The following is a 16,114-nucleotide window of genomic DNA, read 5'->3' as shown; positions in this document are numbered from 1 at the left end:
AGGTCACAATAAGTTATAGGAACGTTGCTGGCGTCTATGCCCGGCACTGAAGCAGTCCTATCCTAGTCAATATAGGCCCAGTCAGCCTACTTATAATTACTGGTCTCACCATGCCAGCTGTCTCAGGGCAACAATATGCAAGTATCATGCAAGGGATTCGCAGGAATGACGCTAGCCAGGGTTGAGGTCTCAGTCGGGGGATTTTTTTCAGATCCCCGCCAACGCAACCACAAACCGACCGATAAGAGTGCACGGTGGATAGAAGAACTTCTTGCTTGTTAATGTCCCCATGCCCCGCTCTATTCGTGCTACCACGCTTTCACTATTCTTTATTTCTCTGATTCCCCTCCTTTTGCCTTCCCTTGCATCGTGGTCGGATCACAGAAATGGATATTGAGCGCGAACAAAAAAGCCTGTGGCATGTGGGCATCGAGTCGCACGAGGGCTCCCTCCAGTCACCCACCGAGCACACGAACACTGCAGTCGACCCGGGCGATGAGGGTGAGAAGCGTATAAGACATATGCAAGAAGACAATGGTCTATTGCGATCGCTGCGCAATTTCGAGACCTGGATTGACCGCAAACTGGGTGTGGAGGCCATGGGAGTCGAGCGAGTCCCAGAAGATAAGCGACGGCCACCACAGAAACTGAATGTATGTACCTAACAGTGTTCAGAGGTGAGCATGGAGGTCATTCTCTCGTTCTTGTCAATAACCTGAAGCTCAACTGACCCGCCCGACCCCACTCAGATGATGTTCTTTTGGTTCTCCGTCCTGATAAGCCCAACCCTGATCCCTATCGGCTCACTTGGTCCTATCTTCGGCCTCTCGGTGCACACCTCAGTCATCCTGACTATCTTCGCGGCTCTCCTCGGGACCATTGTACCCGCTTTTACTGCGACGCTGAGTCCACCCAGCGGCCTGCGCCAGGTGGCCGTTGCCCGCTATGCATTCGGCATCTGGGGAGCGAAGTTCTGCGGCTTGCTGAACATTATCGTCAATGGCGGCTATGCGGTAATTGCCGCGGTGGTCGGGGGCCAGCTCCTGGTCGCTGTATCTAGCGATTCGATCCCATTGGCAGCAGGGATCGTCATCATCGTCGCGATCGGCTTTCTCGTATCCTTTTGCGGCTTCACTCTCATCCATCACTACGAACGATACGCATGGGTAGTTGCCCTGGTGCTCATCTGCGTGACATGGGGACAATCAGCCCGGTACTTTACTCCCACCCCCGGGCTGAGCAAAGTCAGCGGCATCGATTACAGCGGTGCTTGTCTGAGCTATTTCGCCGTCGTCTTCGGCGTCGCCTGCTCGTGGTGTCCCATTGCAGGCGATTACTACATCCACTACCCAGCTGACACCAACAAATGGCTCGTCTTCTCCCTCACCTACTTTGGCCAGGTGCTCCCAACCATCTTTGTCGGCACATTGGGTAACCATTTTGGGGGCATCATCGCCTCCAACGACGAAATGTCAACAATCTACAACACAAAGGGAACAGGCGCTTTAATACTAGCCACACTCCGACCATCAGGCTGGGCCAAATTCGCCTGTACGATATTCGCCCTAACCTTCCGTAAGTAAAAACACCAATTGATTACCCCTTAGTTATGGAAAGACAAAAAAAAAAAAAAGAAAAGAAAAGAAAACAAAAAGTCTAACCGAGATACCACAGTCGCAAACGTAATAGCAAACATCTACTCCAGCGCCCTCTGCATCCAACTCTGGGGCAAGCACTTCCTCGCCATTCCGCGCTTCATCTGGTGTGCCCTAATGTCCATAATCGTGCTCGCCCTCGCCTGGGGCGGCCGCAACAAGCTCGAAGCCATCATTGACAATTTCCTCGCCATCCTCGGCTATTGGACCCTCGCCTTTGGCCTCATTCTCGCCATCGAGCACTTCTGGTTCCGACCCCGTCTCGGCGGTTACGATCTCAGCGCCTGGCAGGATCCCAAGCGTATGCCTGTGGGGATTGCGGGTACAGTGGCTTTGTTGATTGGAATCGGGTTCTCGTTTTTGGGGATGTGTCAGACTTGGGTAGGTTTCTTCCTTTTCCTTTCTTCTTTTTCTGTTTCGATCTTGATTTGGTTGTTTGGGAGCGATTGGGTTTATTGAGGGAGGGTATGGCTAATTTGGATTTTTATTTGTTGTAGTATGTGTCGCCCGTGGCGAAGAAGATTGGGAAGAGTGGTGGGGATGTCGGGGATTATCTGGTTTTTGCTTCGGTGGGGGTCTTTTATCCGATTCTGAGGACTTTGGAGATAAGGCTTATGGGGAGGTGAGTGTGGGCTTGTGAGCCCTGGTGGTGTGGACGTATGTAGATCTATAGTGTATACTACTGCCAATGACTCGTTTGCGGTAGTAACGCAGAGTAGTTGGTTATCTATACAGGGCATATGGGCTCCTTCAGTCTTATGAACAATTGCATATACTATCACTTTGCATGCTTTGTGTTATTGACTAACCAAAGGTGCTGCATTAGCCTTCCTACGAGATACTTGATAGTAACGAGGAACTTGTAAGAGATGTATAGTAGGATAAGGTACTCTGCAAGGTGCTTAATGAGTGGTTCGCCAGAGATGGTTGTTCCGTTGCTTACCACAATTAGGCCTTCTATTATTAGTCCCACCTGATTATAATAGTGATCACGTACTTCGTAGAACTAAAAAAAAGATTTAAGATCCTGGGGCTCTACAGAGCTACTAAAGTAAAGCTATTTGACAGCTAGCCAAGACACCAAGCCTCAAATGATGTTCTCTTAATGAATTAATCTTAACCAGACCCTAAGGGTCCATCGATACTTCCCAACCCTCTACACCCGATTCGTTGGCTTGTCTACTAGTCAGATTGAACCCGGAGATTACTGCAATCACGGTCCACTGCACTTACTCCACTGAAAATTTCCCACCCATGTACAACATTCGTTATTTTCACTATATAACCAAATTTCGTGGGATGACTACTCTTTCATATATTAAATCCGTTATATTGAGGAACTACTTGACCTTAAGAGGGATAAAACTGTACTTAATTGAATAATTTCAAGGTCAAAGTCACCTCGCCCATGATTAGAAGGATCCCAACTACACCTAGTGCAACCTCAATAGCAAGAACCTTTAGGGTGACTTTAACGTAGCGAATGCAAGCAGCCCGATCAAAGCTAGTCCATGCATCCTGAAGGCTAAGATGGCCGCTGTCACCACCCACCGTTGCGGGTTTCACCTTGCCGCCAAAACGCCGGTCGAAGGGCACAATCGGGTCATCCTCCTCGGGCAGCATCGAGGCAGCCACACGAGTGAATATGGCCCTAGCGGGAATGGAAAGCACTAGGAAAAGTATAGCTGGGAGGATGCCCTTGACTAGGAAACCGAGAAACTTTTCAGGTCTCGGTGTGGTAACGTTCATGACGGGCCATTTAGAGAGCTCTGCAGCGGCTATGGGTAGAGAGGAAGTCGCACACATGAGGCCATTGTACAAGGCAGCCGCAGGAGCAATTCTAGGCCAATACCGGAGGCCCAGCATTCGCCGGTAGGAGCTCTTAGGAGATTGGTCGGCGATGACAAGATGAACCCAAGCCATGTGCCAGGTGGCCAGGAGCATGCTAGCGACGAACCTCCCGACAAATAAGCTGATCAGAGAGTGGGTCGTCACAGGAACAAAAGATGGGAGTAGAAAGCCCAAGCCCAGGTCCCACCCGGTGAAGGCCAGATACATACGAAATCCACGGAAGTACGACCAGATGCCACCACGGGCGCCTAGGTGCTTAACGGCCGAGCGTAACCCGCTAGTGATAGGCTTCGTGGTTGATGCCCCTGCGACCTCGGTCCCATCAGGATCACAGGAATCGTTAGAATTTCCGCAATCGAGCCGAACATAAGTATCCGGGTTCGAGTCTTCGACAGCGGCCAGAGTCGCAATAACATGATTGCAGGTGTAGTCCACCTATTGCAAATCTTCGATGAGTTTAAATAGTTCTTATTCTTGATGCTAATACCGACTTACCCAGAACAATGCCGAACCAAATGCAAGGACCGTTAAAATGACCACTGAGCCGCCTACCCATTGCCATAAATAGGATGAATTTTGAGGCTGTCCGCGGGATTGAAGCCGAGCGGAAATCAACTCGTGGCCCTGGCTTATGAGAACACTGCCTACAGATACCATGATGTCTGACTGAGAAAACTGGAAAAGTTTTGAACACGAAAAGACCGGGTCGAAATTCGGAGTCGAAGTGGGTGACCTAGTGGTTTAAAAAGTTCAAAAAGCTCATTAGTAGCGCATTATACTTTTCATGCGTTGATGGCCCTAATTGGTTGTGGTCCGGCGGACTAAATCGAGCTAACAAAAGTGGCGATTTTGTGCAATTTTACCGAAATCTCACTGTCTTATATTTGGCCATAAACTTCTAATCTGCAGTTCTTTATTATCTAGTAAATCCCTATAATATTTATGTAGTATTCTATAAGATATTTATTGGTATAATTATGAATAATTATTATAGTAGACTATAGCAGTTGTACAAGAAGCGGCGGAACTTCGTGAAAGGTGGAGATTGTGTTAGAAAACCGATATAATTAGTACTACTAGCGTATGCTAGCACGAGCGTAGGGAATTAAGAATATTGAGTCATTGACCCATAGTTCATATCTAATAGATGTAGACACTAACTAGTATGGTCACCGAGTTGCAGGTAATTCATAAGATTGCCCATTCCCTGATACCTCATAGATCTGCTGGTCGTGACCCAGCTCTGCCTGTGGTGTTTTCGATACGACCGGTGTGCCTGAACCAACCCTGTGAAATGCAGGCTGAGACAGCGCCTGCCTTGCACTTCTTCTGCCCCAGAAAAATCCAACTCCCAACATTCCACATGCCAGACATGCCAATGGCACTGCAACCCCGACCCCAATCGCGACCTTTGCAGATGAATCTGAGGAACCCTTGCTGGTGCCTTTCGGTGTTGCTGTTACCGTGGTAGTGACAGTCGCATTGTTACCAATTGTGACCAGGGGCGAATTGAGGGTGAATCCTCCGCCATTCGTACAGCAATCATTAGTATCACCACAGCACCATGATCCATCTCCGCAAGATGTGACTCTCGTCGTCCAGTTCGAGTTTCCTCCGGCCTGTCGCGTTCCAATTTAGTCAATATCGGCCTGGAAGATGTTGGTACTGAAAGAGACGTCGCTTGGAAGGGGAGGATGGGCGCCCGTTTATTATTATTTTTTCTTGGGTGACTTACTACATCACCGCAGACAGTCTTCTTCAAGCAATTGGGAGAATCCCAGTTCCTATCGGTACAAAAATCCCTCCAATATCCCGTCTGACTCGAATAGCAGAGGCCCGTGCTGTGACAGGTATCTGGCATTGTATCGTTGAGTTTGCAACACATTGAATTTTCGCCGTCTATCGCAATGCATGGTATATACCTGGGGTCAGTCACTGCATATCCGTCGGGCGTGTAACAGGTCGCCGCTGCGATCAGATCGAGACGGACTAGGAAGAGGGTCACCACCCATAGTGTACCGAGCGACCAGTTCATGGTTGTGGCATGTCGAAATGGAGTAACTGGTGAGGAAAACGATCCAGGGTAACCGGGGCGGCTAAGATTTTATAGCTAATCCATCGGGTGTGCTCGGCGGTTTCACAGCCTGGCGTAATTGCAGGGGACCCTTGAAGCAATTGTCCAATTAGGTGATCTTGTTCACCATGGGAAATGGTGCCCAAATTAATATGATAATTTACCAATGTTGTCCCCTCGCTCAGTTCTTCATAATATCCTCTGCTTTATATATACTGCTCTATCGATACTAGTAGGTATTTGGGTGGTCAACCAGCTCTGGGAATAGTTTGTTTAGGTTACCTGCTAAGCTTTGGGTTCCCCACCCCACTACAACCCGAGGCCAAGTCGCGCGGATTTTTTACATTCGAATCCAATCTTTCCAGGCGGTTTATTTACACTCCAACGCTCATTGACTGTGAAATAGCGCCCAAAAACGGCAATCCGTTGATGCCCGTTTTAAGCCCCCTTTTTCCCCCAGCCAATAGTATCTGGCATTCATTTATACTAGCCAGCTTCGATCACGTGGGCGCACTCACCCTATATAACTGAGTGCTCAGTTAACAAGCTATCAATCTAGAATTGGACTTTCATCACTCTGGCTCGGTTTAAATAAATAGCGTCGGCTCCAGTGAGTCCAATTTCATCCTTCGCTCGCTCTCATATCCAATTTCGCCTGTGGCCACGCGCCTCCCCTCTAGGATAAGAATGCATCGGTTGGATGAATTGCCCCTCGAAGTGCTTCGTTTGGTCACAAGTTATCTAGCCTAGCAAGCCGACATTAACGCTCTCGTCCTATCCAGCCTTCCACTATACCATGCCCTGCGGGGCACCCTATATAAATACAATGTCTAACATGATCATGGCTCCGCTTTACTACACGCCGCTAGACACGGACACGCACGTTTAATACGGCCTCTACTCGATGCAGGCGCCAGCGTCAGCGCCCTTGAGACCCAAAACTTTCCTGTGAAACCTTCATTTCCCTTTCCCGCCAGCGTTGACTATCACATGGTTAACTCTTCCCAGTTTGGATTTCGCTATCTTTGAACTGGGTGGATATCGCTGCTTAGGTACAACTGGGTTTGCGGTGTGGTTTCGCCATTTGGATATCCTGAAGCTCCTCCTGGCAAGGGTGTCCAAGCAGAGTATGATGATCTGGACGTAGCCAAGGAGAAAGGTTTTGAGGAGGTCGTGGCTATCTTATTACCAGCGTTAACTAACGCACTCGGAGAGCAGAAGGAACATGCAATTGATTATGTTAACAGGCAAGAGTCTGCACGCGAGAGTGCCCCTGAGAATACGTTGGAAATGTCTTCTCACTTGGTTGATCCTGACATTCATGATGAGGATGGAAATTGTGCGCAACAATAAACTCACTTAGTTGACCACAAGAATCCTTTTGCAATGGTTCCACGTATAATGCGCTCATTCTGTGTCAAGGATGTATGTCTGAAGGCTCTTAGTTTCTACCCTATGCAAATGGTGGTATCGACTCGATCGAAACATATCACCACATTCAAAGTCCGAGAATCACATTTTCCAAGTCCCTGAGAGAGTGGTGCTGCAATACTTTCCTTCCTAACCGACTCGGAACAATAGCAGTCAACGTCCAGGTTATCCAGATTGGCTCAGGCTGCTCTGAGCGCACTCAGAGATACTATCGGCAGGGTTACTTTTACTGGCTCAATCTGCTTGGGTTGCCTGATCTACCACATGCTCATTTAGATTACTCGATACGAGGTAATTATCTCACAAAGCTTACGGAACAACCTTCTCGTCTTTAGCCGCCTCATCCAGAAATTCTTCAACACCACGAGCCCTCAAACCCTCCAACAAGCCCGTCCCCCACGTCAAAGCCCTATCCTCCGGAACTCTGTTGCAATTGGTAAACCCCATAAGTCTAAAGTACTCCAAGTCGACATCCTCACCGGCCAACTTCCCCGACGTAATCCTTTCTATCACCTCGGCAAACGGCAACTTCTTCAATGTCCATGATGGGTCCCGTCTCTTGATCAACTCGTACAATTCAAGATACGTGATGGTCTGCCCCCCAAAATGAGTAACTTCGTTCCACTTGCTATCATCATGTTCCAATATGGACAATGCCGCCCGAGCAACGTCCCGAACAGACGTGAGCGTAACCTTCTGTTGACCATCCGCATACAACTCGAACACTTTATTTTGGTGATCCATCACCCACCCCACGCCGACGTCTCGTAAATACCGCTGCGAGGCGGGAAGAACATAGTCCATGAACCATCCGTTGCAAACCATGGTCCATTTAATCTCATGTTGTGAGCGGAGGGCGTTCCAAATTGTGTTTCGTGAGTGCGCGAGCATGATCGGTTGGTCACCGAAGTCTTCGATGTTGGTGGTCCAGGACGAGGGGAGGAAGCGCTTGCATTTTGGGGACCGGGTGCATGCTTCTAACATTGCCAGATGGGCGGTGATGTATTTGTCTTCCGGCCCGCAGAAGGTGGATACCACAGCGTCGCAGTCTCGCAGGTGCAATGTAAGGTTCTCGATGCTGTAATCGGTAATCCGTTGTTCAATGGGTAGGCGCACTAGGAGGCTTTTGGGTTTGCTCGTGAGGAGGACGACTTCATGTGTGGATCTGCTGAATTCTTCGATGAAGTAGGTGCCTACGTCTCCGACGCCTGCGATTGCGATTTTCATGATGGAGGACTTGAGACGGTGCAATCAAAGGACTTTGGTGTGTCGCTTGGGTTGAGTTCGTGAACGCTCATATTGATAGGAATGGTGGCTGCTTAATACTCCCCTTGTAAGGGCTGGACGGCATCGAGAGGATCAGCCTTTTCTTACCTATTTAGAGACGGGTTGCTCCATGTGATCCCATCTGCATATTCGACCCCGCCGTCATATAAAAAGTTGATGGTCAACCCCACCTCGCTTAAGAAGCTCCCCTATCATATGGAACCAAGCGTCGGCTTAGAGAGAATGGTGGACTTTACGCGCATTAGCCTCGGAGGATAATCCTAATCCATGACAAGATCTTTAACCTAAGCAGTACTCTTATCTTGATAGGTGTCATTTCTCAATTAGGGTCTTTTAGAAAGCTCCTCATATACACCCTGAGCACTGCGATCCAGTGCACTCACCACACGACGTATATCGTCGTCAGTGGTCCGCGGATTGATGGTACACATCCGGAGACCAACCACACCTCCCAGATGAGTGGTGAGTATGCACGCGATATTCTCGGCGGCCAAATCTTTCGAAACGCGAGTATTAACCTGGTCCAGAAGGTCATCAATAAGGCCGTGTGGGGCAAAGCGAAAGTTCACAATGGCCAAAGATGTGGGGGCCAAGATAATCCAATCTGCCAGCTTTTTTATCTCGCCTTCAGCAACGGCTGATAACTCAAAGCCTCGCCCAATCATCTTGTCAATCGTGTCCATGCCAAGCACCTGTAAACTGAACCAAAGTCGCATGTGTCGTGCGGGCCTCGTCAGCTCAATTCCATAGTTCCATGGATTCTGGGGCTCCTTTTCATCTTCAAAGTCGCGGCAGAAATGAGCCGTGGATGCAAAACTCTTCAGGGGGTGAGATTTCTCGCGGAAGAGGATAGCCCCACAGCCGTACGTTTGGAAGAGCCATTTGTGAGGATCCCAGGCGATGCTATCCGCTCGGCCAAGTCCGTTCACTAGAGATCGATGGGTGCTTGAAAATGCGGCTGATCCGCCGTAGGCCGCGTCGACGTGCATCCATAATCCATGTTCGTCAGCTATGTCTGCAATTTCGTTCAGAGAATCAATGGCGCCGGTGCTCGTTGTCCCACACGTCGCGACAACAAGGAATGGCTTGAGGGCATCTTCGGTATCTTTAGATATCGCACGACGGAGATAGTCGGTATCCATGCGGTATTTTGAATCGCAGCGGATGGTCCGGATTTGGGAGTCCAGGAAGCCGATGATGCGAAGTGCCTTAATGATACAGAAGTGTGACTCATCTGAGATGTACACGGTCGCTTTTGGCCGCAGCCCAACGCTCAAACGCTGGTCTCTGGCAACGGTAACTGCCGTCAAGGTAGCCATCGACGCCCCAGACACAAACTGGCCCCCCGCAGATGAAGGTAAGCCAAATTGTTCAGCAATCCAGGCGATCATGGATCTTTCCACGGCGCAGACGCCGGATCCTGATTCTGAGCTTCCCGCATAGGTATTGTATGCGGAAGTGAGGGAGTCTCCCAGCCAAGACACGGGGGAGACTGGTGACGGAATGAACGCAAAGAATCGAGGATGCTTTGTGCTGATGCGATATGAGAAGATCTCGTCGGCCTCTCGGAGTACATCTTCCAATGGCCTGCCCGTGTTCGACGGGGTGCGTCTCTGAATCTCCGATAGCCATTCTTCACTTGGATAGTTGGCAACTCGTACAGTTTCAAGCGGCAGGTTGCGGCATCCGACGCGTTCAGATAGCTTTTGAAAAGCGTTCGTGACCTGATTCATGTCATGATTGTTCACTGTCTCCTCTGGATTTTGATGAGGCATCGTGTATATTGTTGTCGAGGAATACAGGTATGGACCTTTCTGGAGAATGGTTGGGATGGATGATGGATGTCTGTAAAAGTAAACATGTTCAGAATGTACAGGTACATCACGCAATTAATATTTAGCATTTAGTCCGACAGAAACTAAAACTGGTTGATGAATCCTGCTTGAGAAAACTCAGCGATCTTGTTTCCAAGTTACTTATGGTTATAGCAGGATTGGTGTCGGGATATGTTTTGGTTCAAAGTTAATGCAAGTGCCGTGACTTCACCAAACCAATACATACTGCAGGCCTAAGGCAGCTATCTCAATTGCATCTAATTCGCTCTATGCCGCAGTTACGGAAATTTTGAATGGCATTAGAAGACTTAAAATTAGCGATTCAACAGTGTCATGCTTCAATACCCCGTATGTATGTACATACACGCATCTAGTCATCATTACTATCATAGAAGCTGCTCACCTCCCATCCATTGACTGAGCTATAATCAGCAAGCGGCGACGTACCATGAAGCACCTCATAGTGTTTCCTGGGGACACAAGTGGTAGAGTTGCCTTCCTTGCATCCATTCAGCAACCCTGCAATCCGTCGTCCTGCATCGCGACCTTCAAACCATGCCCCGTGCAAGAAACCAAAGTAGGACGGACTGGTAGCTTCACCCGAGAACCAAAGTCGGTCGACGTTGGCCCGCAGATTCTCATGCATTTCCAGGGTCGTGCCCATAGGCCAATTGGAGTAGCTACCATAGGACCACGGCTCAGTGTTCCAGCGAGGATACAGAAAGGCGGTAGGCTCAGGAACTTCCACATCAGGGAACATTTTACGCAGGACCTCCACAATTTCCTGCTTGGTCTCCTCGTCAGATTGGCGTTCGGCCCGCTGAGCAAGCTCGTCGGTAACGGTCACGAAGATGATGTTGGATTCTGGGTGGAAACCGTCCATGGATAGGGACTGGAAGAGTGGGTAGTAACCACGAGTGGCGGGGTCGGCATATAGAAAGTACTGAGTGTCCGTAGGCCAGAAGGTCTCATTGAACTGCATAAAGATCTTTGTATATGTGCCCATGGTGAACATATGGACTGCTGTCTTCTTCCACTCTGGCAGCTCCGGGGTGAAAGTGATAACATCGTTCTGCAGGACGCCCAAGGAGAATGTGCAGATAGCGTATGCGGCTTGGACACAGTTCCCATCGCTACTGTAGACAGTGACGCCTTCGGGTCCGTAAGTGATATTCGTAACTTTCGTATTGAGAAGCAAGCGGGGGTCATCTTCAGTCAGGAACTTGGAGGCCATGCCCTTGATGATAGTGTTAAATCCCCGCTGATCGGTGACGAAGTTGTCATGGTCGCTGAACTGATTCGAGGTTAAGTTGTCACTTGCCATACCAAATACCAATGAGCTTTCTAGCGGCGTGAAAGATGCCTCAAAGTCTACTTCTACTTAGTATTTGTACCGAGGCTATCAGGAAAAAGAAACTCACCCCACATCCACCAGTCAACTGCCTGAGCCTCCGGGTCATGCGACTTCGGCTTCCATCCAGCCAACGCCAATCCGGCCTTTGCCGTCTGGTCCTGGAGGTTTTCAACAAGGATCTTGCCAGCCGCCAGGTTTGCAATGTCGTAGGCTTCATCAAACTCGTCCAGGAGGTGGGAGTAATCCTTGTAGCCATCCTGATTGTACGTCGAAATATTGCTGTAGTTCGAGTATGTCGTCTGCAGGCCAAATTCCTTGGCTAAAGTCCAAATTGGATTCTCAGGACCTCCTGGATTCCCGAGACCTTGAACCTAATCAACTATGTCAGTCGAGTGCGGTCAAGGCAAGGGATACGTTGTCCGCACCCAGTTGGCACCCATTTCGACCACGTAGGGGTTTCCATCTTTGTCCTGGCCAAAATTCTCGTGCCAAGCACGGCCGCCAATTCGGTCGCGATATTCCAGGATAAGGAAATCATCCACGGACGCTTTCGACAGAGTTTGCTACGAAAGTCAGCGGTATTATTTACCTCTCAGTCTAGAATCCAGAATACTTACGGCAGCCGAGATACCTGATATGCCTGCCCCTCTGAGCATCGTCAGTAAACCCTCGGAGATAATCGCCGATAGCTGATTTGATAGACACGTACAGAATTGCAACCGTAGTCTTCTGACATGTCCCTTCCTGGTCCCTAGGTTGAGACACATAGCCCACCACTGGGTGGACAGCCCAGACTCCGAAGGCAATTAATGAAAGACGACCCAGAAACATCATGAGCAATCTGAAATGAGCAGGCTCCTCGTCCACAGCAATTGTCAGAGCCGTGCAGGAGAGACGGGGACCTCTATAAATATTGTTTGTAGTTACCCACTTTTCCCATTCCGGGCCCCGGGCAAGTCCAGCCGCACTTTCGGGAAATTTGTTTATGGACTAGTGTTGCGAATAATTGATATAGACCGATGGAGTTTCTGCAGGCAAAGCTCCACCATTATTGGTGGTCGTACTACGCGATTGGGCAAGTCCATGCGGGTCAGGCTGATCGACGTACCCATATCACACACTGTTTCAGCTCACGAAGCTGATAAGCATTCATCGTTATCCTTGCCTCGGTTTCGCCGATTAACTTGGTTTCCCCTCCCCCCTCCCCGCATCGTAGATGCAACTTTTCGGTAGCTTCCGATTGCCAGCAAAGCAGTGCAGACTAAGGAATGAGATATTTTCAGCTGACTTCCAGCATTTCATAAGTTTTCTTTCTCTTTTTTTCCCTTTCAAATTTGGATCGTAATGCATAATTTTAAGTGAATCGGAGAAGCTCGCTTTATTAGGTAATATGTGGCTAATTAACTGGATCAACTAGGGCACTGGCAACCCTATCTTAGTATAGTTAATCGAACAGTAGTATTTATTACCAAACTATATACACATATATATCTTTGCCTTCGGTCTACTGCTGCCAAATAGAATCACTATCCCAAGCGTACCCTTAGGGTTCCCCGTTCCCGGCGCTTGGTTTTGGCCCTCCTGAATCCGAACAGCTCCGGCGCGTGTTCGAGGCGAATTATGAGATCAACTTCTATCCGTATTGATCATGGCCTCCCAGTTGGGGATTCGGACAGTCGAGCTAGGCAATGCACCGTTAAACATGCATTCCGTCCGAGAAACGCCGGTAGAGATAATCTTATCAGTCGTGTGGTGATGATAACACGGAGAAGGGAAGCATTCTAGAAAAAATCTCGGATTAGATCCTGATTGACCGACTCACCCTTAACCCTAAATAGCATGTCCAAGAGAAATTGAGCAATGCATGGAAGTTCCTGTTCGCCGAAGTTGTCCCGTTCTTGATTAACAGAATAGTCTGTTCTATCCTTTCACTCGCCATCTTTCCAATGCACGCCTGGTTATTGCTAACCAGATTTAGCTTGTACTATTGATAAAAGTGGCAAAGGATAGATATCATCTGCATGCTACAGAATATCCGTTGATTTGCTAATAAATTTATCTCAACAATAACGTCTCGGCCAATGGGTAAATAAACCTAAAAATGTTGCGGGGGTGTCATAGCTTAGCCTTATTACTGTCGAGAGCTGAGGTCATTTCTTTTGCGAATTCCTCCGCATCAGTAACAAATCCGTTATGTCCTCCAGGAGTAAGCACCAGAGAAGTCCCAAGCGCGTCAGACAGAGTAATCACCGGGATACTTGCGAGCTCCGGTGATATATCCAATCCTTTCATAAGAACTAATTTGTCTTGATATGGCCGAAGATTTTCGGGATCGAAATGATAGTCGAGTATTATGTGTAACTCAAACTCGAAGAAGAGCGCAGTCTCGTCTATCGGTTGAGAAATAAGTCGTGCGTAATGCGGATCCTGACCCAATCTCCGTTGGTCACGCTTGCCTTGTACATAAGCAAGTAACATGCGCCGAACACTCGCATTCCCACGCCCCCCGTACTTTAAGGCCCTACTAAACACCCCACCCTTGATATACGATTTGAATGGAGTAGGGAGATGATCGAAAAGAAGTGGCTCGTGTAGTATTAGATGTTGTATAAGGTCGGGACGAGACTGGAGGAGCTCAATGGCCATCACCCCACTGCCGGAAGCCGCAAAGACTGTCGCAGGCTTCCCTGGGGATAAATATTGAATCAATCTGGCGACATCGTCGGCTTGCGCTCTCAGATGGTTCGACGTATCCGGTTCTCCAGGAGTGACCAGGAGACTGTTTCCGAATCCTCGGCGGTCATATAGAGCAACTCGGAAGTGTGATGAGAGCGCAGTGGCTAATGGCTCATACAACATTCCGGTGCCATTTGCCCCAGGCATCGGAATAAGAAGTGGTCCGGTCCCAATGATTCTGTAGCACAGAGAGGCACCGTCAACTGCAATGCAGGTTGCGCTAGGACTCTTGTTTGCTTGCATCTTTGCTCTGTGGAGCCTTGTGCAAGCTCTGACAGGGTAAACACAGACATCCCAGAATATGAACACGGGCTAATCCACGTACTTATAGCTCAGTCAACAAATACTCCCCATAATTATCGCTTTCAGAGTTAAATAGATGCCTCATAAGCTGTAGAGCAGGGTCAGTAACAAAAATCTACGGTCTAGAGCTTCTAGCAACAAACTATCCATGCTTGCAAAGGGTATTGCCTATTTAGTACGTACCTTCGGTTTACAAAGCCTCGGATAACCCACAATGAGTTCTGTCTTTGTCATCTTGTCCATGCTTTGTCTCAAACATGTACACGGTTTGGTTGTCTGATTTGCCACTATCCAGTGTCATCGGTCGGAAAACTTGCCATTGGACAGCTCGTTGCCTCTAATCTGGAATAACAGGCTTTAGGGTCCGAGATCCAACCTTCGCCATTAATAACAAAAGGATAACAGCGGCACTTGCTATCCTACGAGATTTATATTACTTACATTTCAACAAACGTTAACGCGAGGCAAGATGTGTCCACGGGAGTACGCTTACCGTTGGAAGCTCTCGAGGATCTTCATCCATCATATATAGTATTGCGTTTTGTTACAATCGGAATCAATAAGCAAGCAGAAGGCCAACTTGGAAGAAATCAACCTGACCCGTAAGGCCATAGCAAGTCACATGGTCCCGGTGCCAGATCCGGACTAGACCGACGACTGGTGATTTCACCGGTAATGAACTTCTTGATTTTTTCTTCCAATAAACAGGACAGGACTTGATTTTACCCCCAAACCTGTTGAGTGCTACGATGGTTACTCGCTGAGGATAATGTCAAGCGTTACGCTTCGTGCGATGACTCCCACCCGCTCCAAACTATCGTGACATCAGGCAACCACAAAAGATCTTGTTGGTGTATCATCTGGGTCTGATTGTCGTTTGAAAGCGGCTATGCTGACAAGGAAACAGACCACAAATCAATCTACCCTGACTGACTAGACGGGGATGAACCCCTCTCAGGTCCCCCTTATGCATGCTGCAATGCAATTAATGTACAAATTTCAGTCAGAGATAAATATTGGAAATCCCAGAAGTAGCACAAAACCCCCTGAAGAGGAGTCTTCCCACCTCGAGTCCATGTTGGCCAACGTTGTAGATGGGCGTTCATAGGAGGGGTCAAAGAGATGACGAGAAATTATGAAATCATAACCGTCACCGTGTTGGTTATTAGTCTCGCACTAATATCGAATCATCCTTGTGTGTGATAAGGTGGGTGATAGGGCCGCCACACAACTTAAGCGCTGTGCTGAATTTTGGCGCTTATATGCAGTATCCTCGGCGCTGGTGGGCTATGTGCTCCCCGCTTTTTTGTGAAAAATCACTAGTTTCCAACGGAAGCTTAGGTAGGGCGCCGTTCAAGGCACTAGCCCCAACCGTAAGTGATCCCTCTGCATGATGGTGGCGGATCATCCTATCTTAGTACTCGGTTTAACGACGCCAGTGCGGAAGGCGCCTGATATATGCATCAGTGTCCCGTGGTAAGCGACGCACATGCAGGAATGAATTGCTCAAGAAGAATGCTCCTATCACAGAGACTATCTAGCCTTTGTCCCTTGAAAAAAAGTCTCCAACAAGTTGGTCAGATGTGTT

The 16,114-nt window shown here is 48.6% G+C and overlaps 7 protein-coding genes across 7 annotated transcripts; 1 reads left to right on the top strand and 6 right to left on the bottom strand.

Annotated features, from left to right (window-relative positions):
• The first annotated feature begins 115 nt into the window (after positions 1-115).
• BDV27DRAFT_122901 (purine-cytosine permease family protein) lies at positions 116-2,406 on the top strand. Its single transcript, XM_032065742.1, has 4 exons — positions 116-653; positions 750-1,575; positions 1,675-2,036; positions 2,153-2,406. The coding sequence occupies exons 1-4, from the start codon at positions 387-389 to the stop codon at positions 2,279-2,281; spliced, it is 1,584 nt and encodes a 527-aa protein (XP_031931110.1). The 5' UTR covers positions 116-386; the 3' UTR covers positions 2,282-2,406.
• Positions 2,407-3,001: 595 nt separating this feature from the next.
• Positions 3,002-4,188, bottom strand: BDV27DRAFT_122898 (uncharacterized protein). Its single transcript, XM_032065741.1, has 2 exons — positions 4,002-4,188; positions 3,002-3,941 (listed from the first exon to the last, which is right to left on the bottom strand). The coding sequence occupies exons 1-2, from the start codon at positions 4,161-4,163 to the stop codon at positions 3,027-3,029; spliced, it is 1,077 nt and encodes a 358-aa protein (XP_031931109.1). The 5' UTR covers positions 4,164-4,188; the 3' UTR covers positions 3,002-3,026.
• Positions 4,189-4,571: 383 nt separating this feature from the next.
• BDV27DRAFT_122896 (uncharacterized protein) lies at positions 4,572-5,559 on the bottom strand. The gene is made up of 2 exons (XM_032065740.1): positions 5,242-5,559; positions 4,572-5,125 (listed from the first exon to the last, which is right to left on the bottom strand). The coding sequence occupies exons 1-2, from the start codon at positions 5,539-5,541 to the stop codon at positions 4,676-4,678; spliced, it is 750 nt and encodes a 249-aa protein (XP_031931108.1). The 5' UTR covers positions 5,542-5,559; the 3' UTR covers positions 4,572-4,675.
• Positions 5,560-7,320: 1,761 nt separating this feature from the next.
• Positions 7,321-8,362, bottom strand: BDV27DRAFT_168628 (uncharacterized protein; the record flags this gene model as incomplete). Its single annotated transcript, XM_032074819.1, has 1 exon — positions 7,321-8,362. Exon 1 carries the CDS (start codon positions 8,236-8,238, stop codon positions 7,321-7,323), a length of 918 nt encoding a protein of 305 aa, XP_031931107.1. The 5' UTR covers positions 8,239-8,362.
• A 259-nt stretch (positions 8,363-8,621) lies between these two features.
• BDV27DRAFT_168624 (pyridoxal phosphate-dependent decarboxylase family protein) lies at positions 8,622-10,115 on the bottom strand (the record flags this gene model as incomplete). The annotated part of the gene is made up of 1 exon (XM_032074818.1): positions 8,622-10,115. Exon 1 carries the CDS (start codon positions 10,071-10,073, stop codon positions 8,622-8,624), a length of 1,452 nt encoding a protein of 483 aa, XP_031931106.1. The 5' UTR covers positions 10,074-10,115.
• Positions 10,116-10,451: 336 nt separating this feature from the next.
• On the bottom strand, positions 10,452-12,318 carry BDV27DRAFT_168622 (putative flavin containing polyamine oxidase; the record flags this gene model as incomplete). The annotated part of the gene is made up of 5 exons (XM_032074817.1): positions 10,452-11,504; positions 11,555-11,858; positions 11,913-12,050; positions 12,105-12,135; positions 12,197-12,318. The coding sequence occupies 5 exons, from the start codon at positions 12,316-12,318 to the stop codon at positions 10,504-10,506; spliced, it is 1,596 nt and encodes a 531-aa protein (XP_031931105.1). The 3' UTR covers positions 10,452-10,503.
• Positions 12,319-13,385: 1,067 nt separating this feature from the next.
• Positions 13,386-14,868, bottom strand: BDV27DRAFT_122889 (alpha/beta fold hydrolase). The gene is made up of 2 exons (XM_032065738.1): positions 14,710-14,868; positions 13,386-14,614 (listed from the first exon to the last, which is right to left on the bottom strand). The coding sequence occupies exon 2, from the start codon at positions 14,464-14,466 to the stop codon at positions 13,603-13,605; it is 864 nt and encodes a 287-aa protein (XP_031931104.1). The 5' UTR covers positions 14,467-14,614; positions 14,710-14,868; the 3' UTR covers positions 13,386-13,602.
• Between the last annotated feature and the right edge of the window lie 1,246 nt (positions 14,869-16,114).

The sequence above is a fragment of the Aspergillus caelatus genome (genome assembly GCF_009193585.1).
Source record: "Aspergillus caelatus strain CBS 763.97 unplaced genomic scaffold BDV27scaffold_27, whole genome shotgun sequence".
Classification (NCBI taxonomy): Eukaryota; Fungi; Ascomycota; class Eurotiomycetes; order Eurotiales; family Aspergillaceae; genus Aspergillus; species Aspergillus caelatus.
The sequence above is the reverse complement of the archived record's forward strand: the minus strand, read 5'-3'. Positions and strand labels throughout refer to the sequence as shown.

Coding starts and splice junctions, on each gene's coding strand:
- BDV27DRAFT_122901 (XM_032065742.1), top strand. CDS start 387: ATGGATATTGAGCGCGAACAAAAAAGCCTGTGGCATGTGGGCATCGAG. Junction 654..749: donor GGCCACCACAGAAACTGAAT/GTATGTACCTAA, acceptor GACCCCACTCAG/ATGATGTTCTTTTGGTTCTC. Junction 1,576..1,674: donor GATATTCGCCCTAACCTTCC/GTAAGTAAAAAC, acceptor GAGATACCACAG/TCGCAAACGTAATAGCAAAC.
- BDV27DRAFT_122898 (XM_032065741.1), bottom strand. CDS start 4,163: ATGGTATCTGTAGGCAGTGTTCTCATAAGCCAGGGCCACGAGTTGATT. Junction 3,942..4,001: donor TTGGTTCGGCATTGTTCTGG/GTAAGTCGGTAT, acceptor GATTTGCAATAG/GTGGACTACACCTGCAATCA.
- BDV27DRAFT_122896 (XM_032065740.1), bottom strand. CDS start 5,541: ATGAACTGGTCGCTCGGTACACTATGGGTGGTGACCCTCTTCCTAGTC. Junction 5,126..5,241: donor AGACTGTCTGCGGTGATGTA/GTAAGTCACCCA, acceptor GGAACGCGACAG/GCCGGAGGAAACTCGAACTG.
- BDV27DRAFT_122889 (XM_032065738.1), bottom strand. CDS start 14,466: ATGCAAGCAAACAAGAGTCCTAGCGCAACCTGCATTGCAGTTGACGGT.